A 1,293-nucleotide genomic window follows, 5' to 3' on the forward strand; every position below is an offset into this window, starting at 1 on the left:
ACGAATTTTGGTGATTACATGGTAAAAATAATTTGGAACATTTTTTTTGTAAAATATATTAAAACAACTGTGTAATATAATTCAATTTGCACCAATGATGATAAATTTTTAATACGTCTATCTTAGTTTTGAACTTTGAATATGTTTCCATTCTCATATAATAATAAATACTACAAGAATGAGAATTTTTCATTTTGTTTCCTGGTAAAAATTGTTTTATGAAAACATTAAATTATTATTAAAATTTTGTTATTATTTTACTAAAAATTTTCAATTCAAATCAATTGGTGATGATAGATGATTTTTGAATAATCTACTCAGTCGAGTATTTATTTAATTTTACATGTTTTGCTGAACAGATTGATTGATATGAGATAAAATGAAAATCTGAATTTCCTGCTTCTATTGAAGAGAATTTCAAATTGTTTTAATCTGTCATGTTTTAATATTGTGCACAATTTATTGTTTTTTTCTCAAAAGTATTCAAATACGAATGGATGTGGAAAATTGAAAGCATTGATTTTATTAAAGTTGATTATAAAAATGAAATTGAATGCTTATTAATGAACGGAAAAGAGTCAATAATTGACAATGCAGACAAGTGTAAAATGTGAAAAGTGACGAAAAATGGAAAATTTTTTCAGGAATTTTTGCAAATTTACCACCTCGGCTATTGGAGAATTTGCCGTGAAAGTTTCATGGACGCCGACGAGAACATGACAAAAGTGCAGCTTGAATATTTGTCGCGTAAATTGATTCAATGAACTTCGAGCAGTTTTGAAATTTTAAATTTTCTCACCTTTTTGTATTTAAACCTTATTATTTAAACAGATGACACGTCTTCGAAATATTCTTGCCTATTTGTAATGGGCGTGGCCAATGCGGACGTATTGATCAGTTTCGGCGTCACCAGCGGGGCAATAGCGAGTAACTGGAGATGAAGCTTTTCAACTTTTCCATTTTCCCACTTCAAAACAGTTTTTTAGACCGTATGCTGCTGATGTTAGCATTGCATTTTATTGCCTTGCTTCTCACTTTTGTTGGATTCGGTTTCACAATCAACGGATATTTGAAATCGAACAAACAGTCCATTTTTGCAGCCGTAATTCACATTGCTGCCGGTAATGTTTAAAATGTTGTTCATTTAGTTGTCAAGTGAAGCGGATATTTTGTAAAAATTTCAATTTCACGCAAGATGATCTTGTAAATTTCAAATTCATTTCAACGCATCTTTAATTCAGGAATTTGCATTTCCGTGTGCATAATGCAATTTGTTTGCGTTGTCGAAAGACG

At 30.1% G+C, this 1,293-nt stretch overlaps 1 protein-coding gene across 1 annotated transcript; it reads left to right on the forward strand.

The window, feature by feature from the left end:
* The first annotated feature begins 698 nt into the window (after positions 1-698).
* Positions 699-1,175, forward strand: Tsp_13787 (conserved hypothetical protein). The gene is made up of 4 exons (XM_003367255.1): positions 699-747; positions 832-927; positions 987-1,126; positions 1,149-1,175. The coding sequence occupies exons 1-4, from the start codon at positions 699-701 to the stop codon at positions 1,173-1,175; spliced, it is 312 nt and encodes a 103-aa protein (XP_003367303.1).
* Positions 1,176-1,293: the final 118 nt, after the last annotated feature.

The sequence above is a fragment of the Trichinella spiralis genome, assembly GCF_000181795.1.
Source record: "Trichinella spiralis strain ISS 195 chromosome Unknown Scfld4571, whole genome shotgun sequence".
Taxonomy (NCBI): Eukaryota; Metazoa; Nematoda; class Enoplea; order Trichinellida; family Trichinellidae; genus Trichinella; species Trichinella spiralis.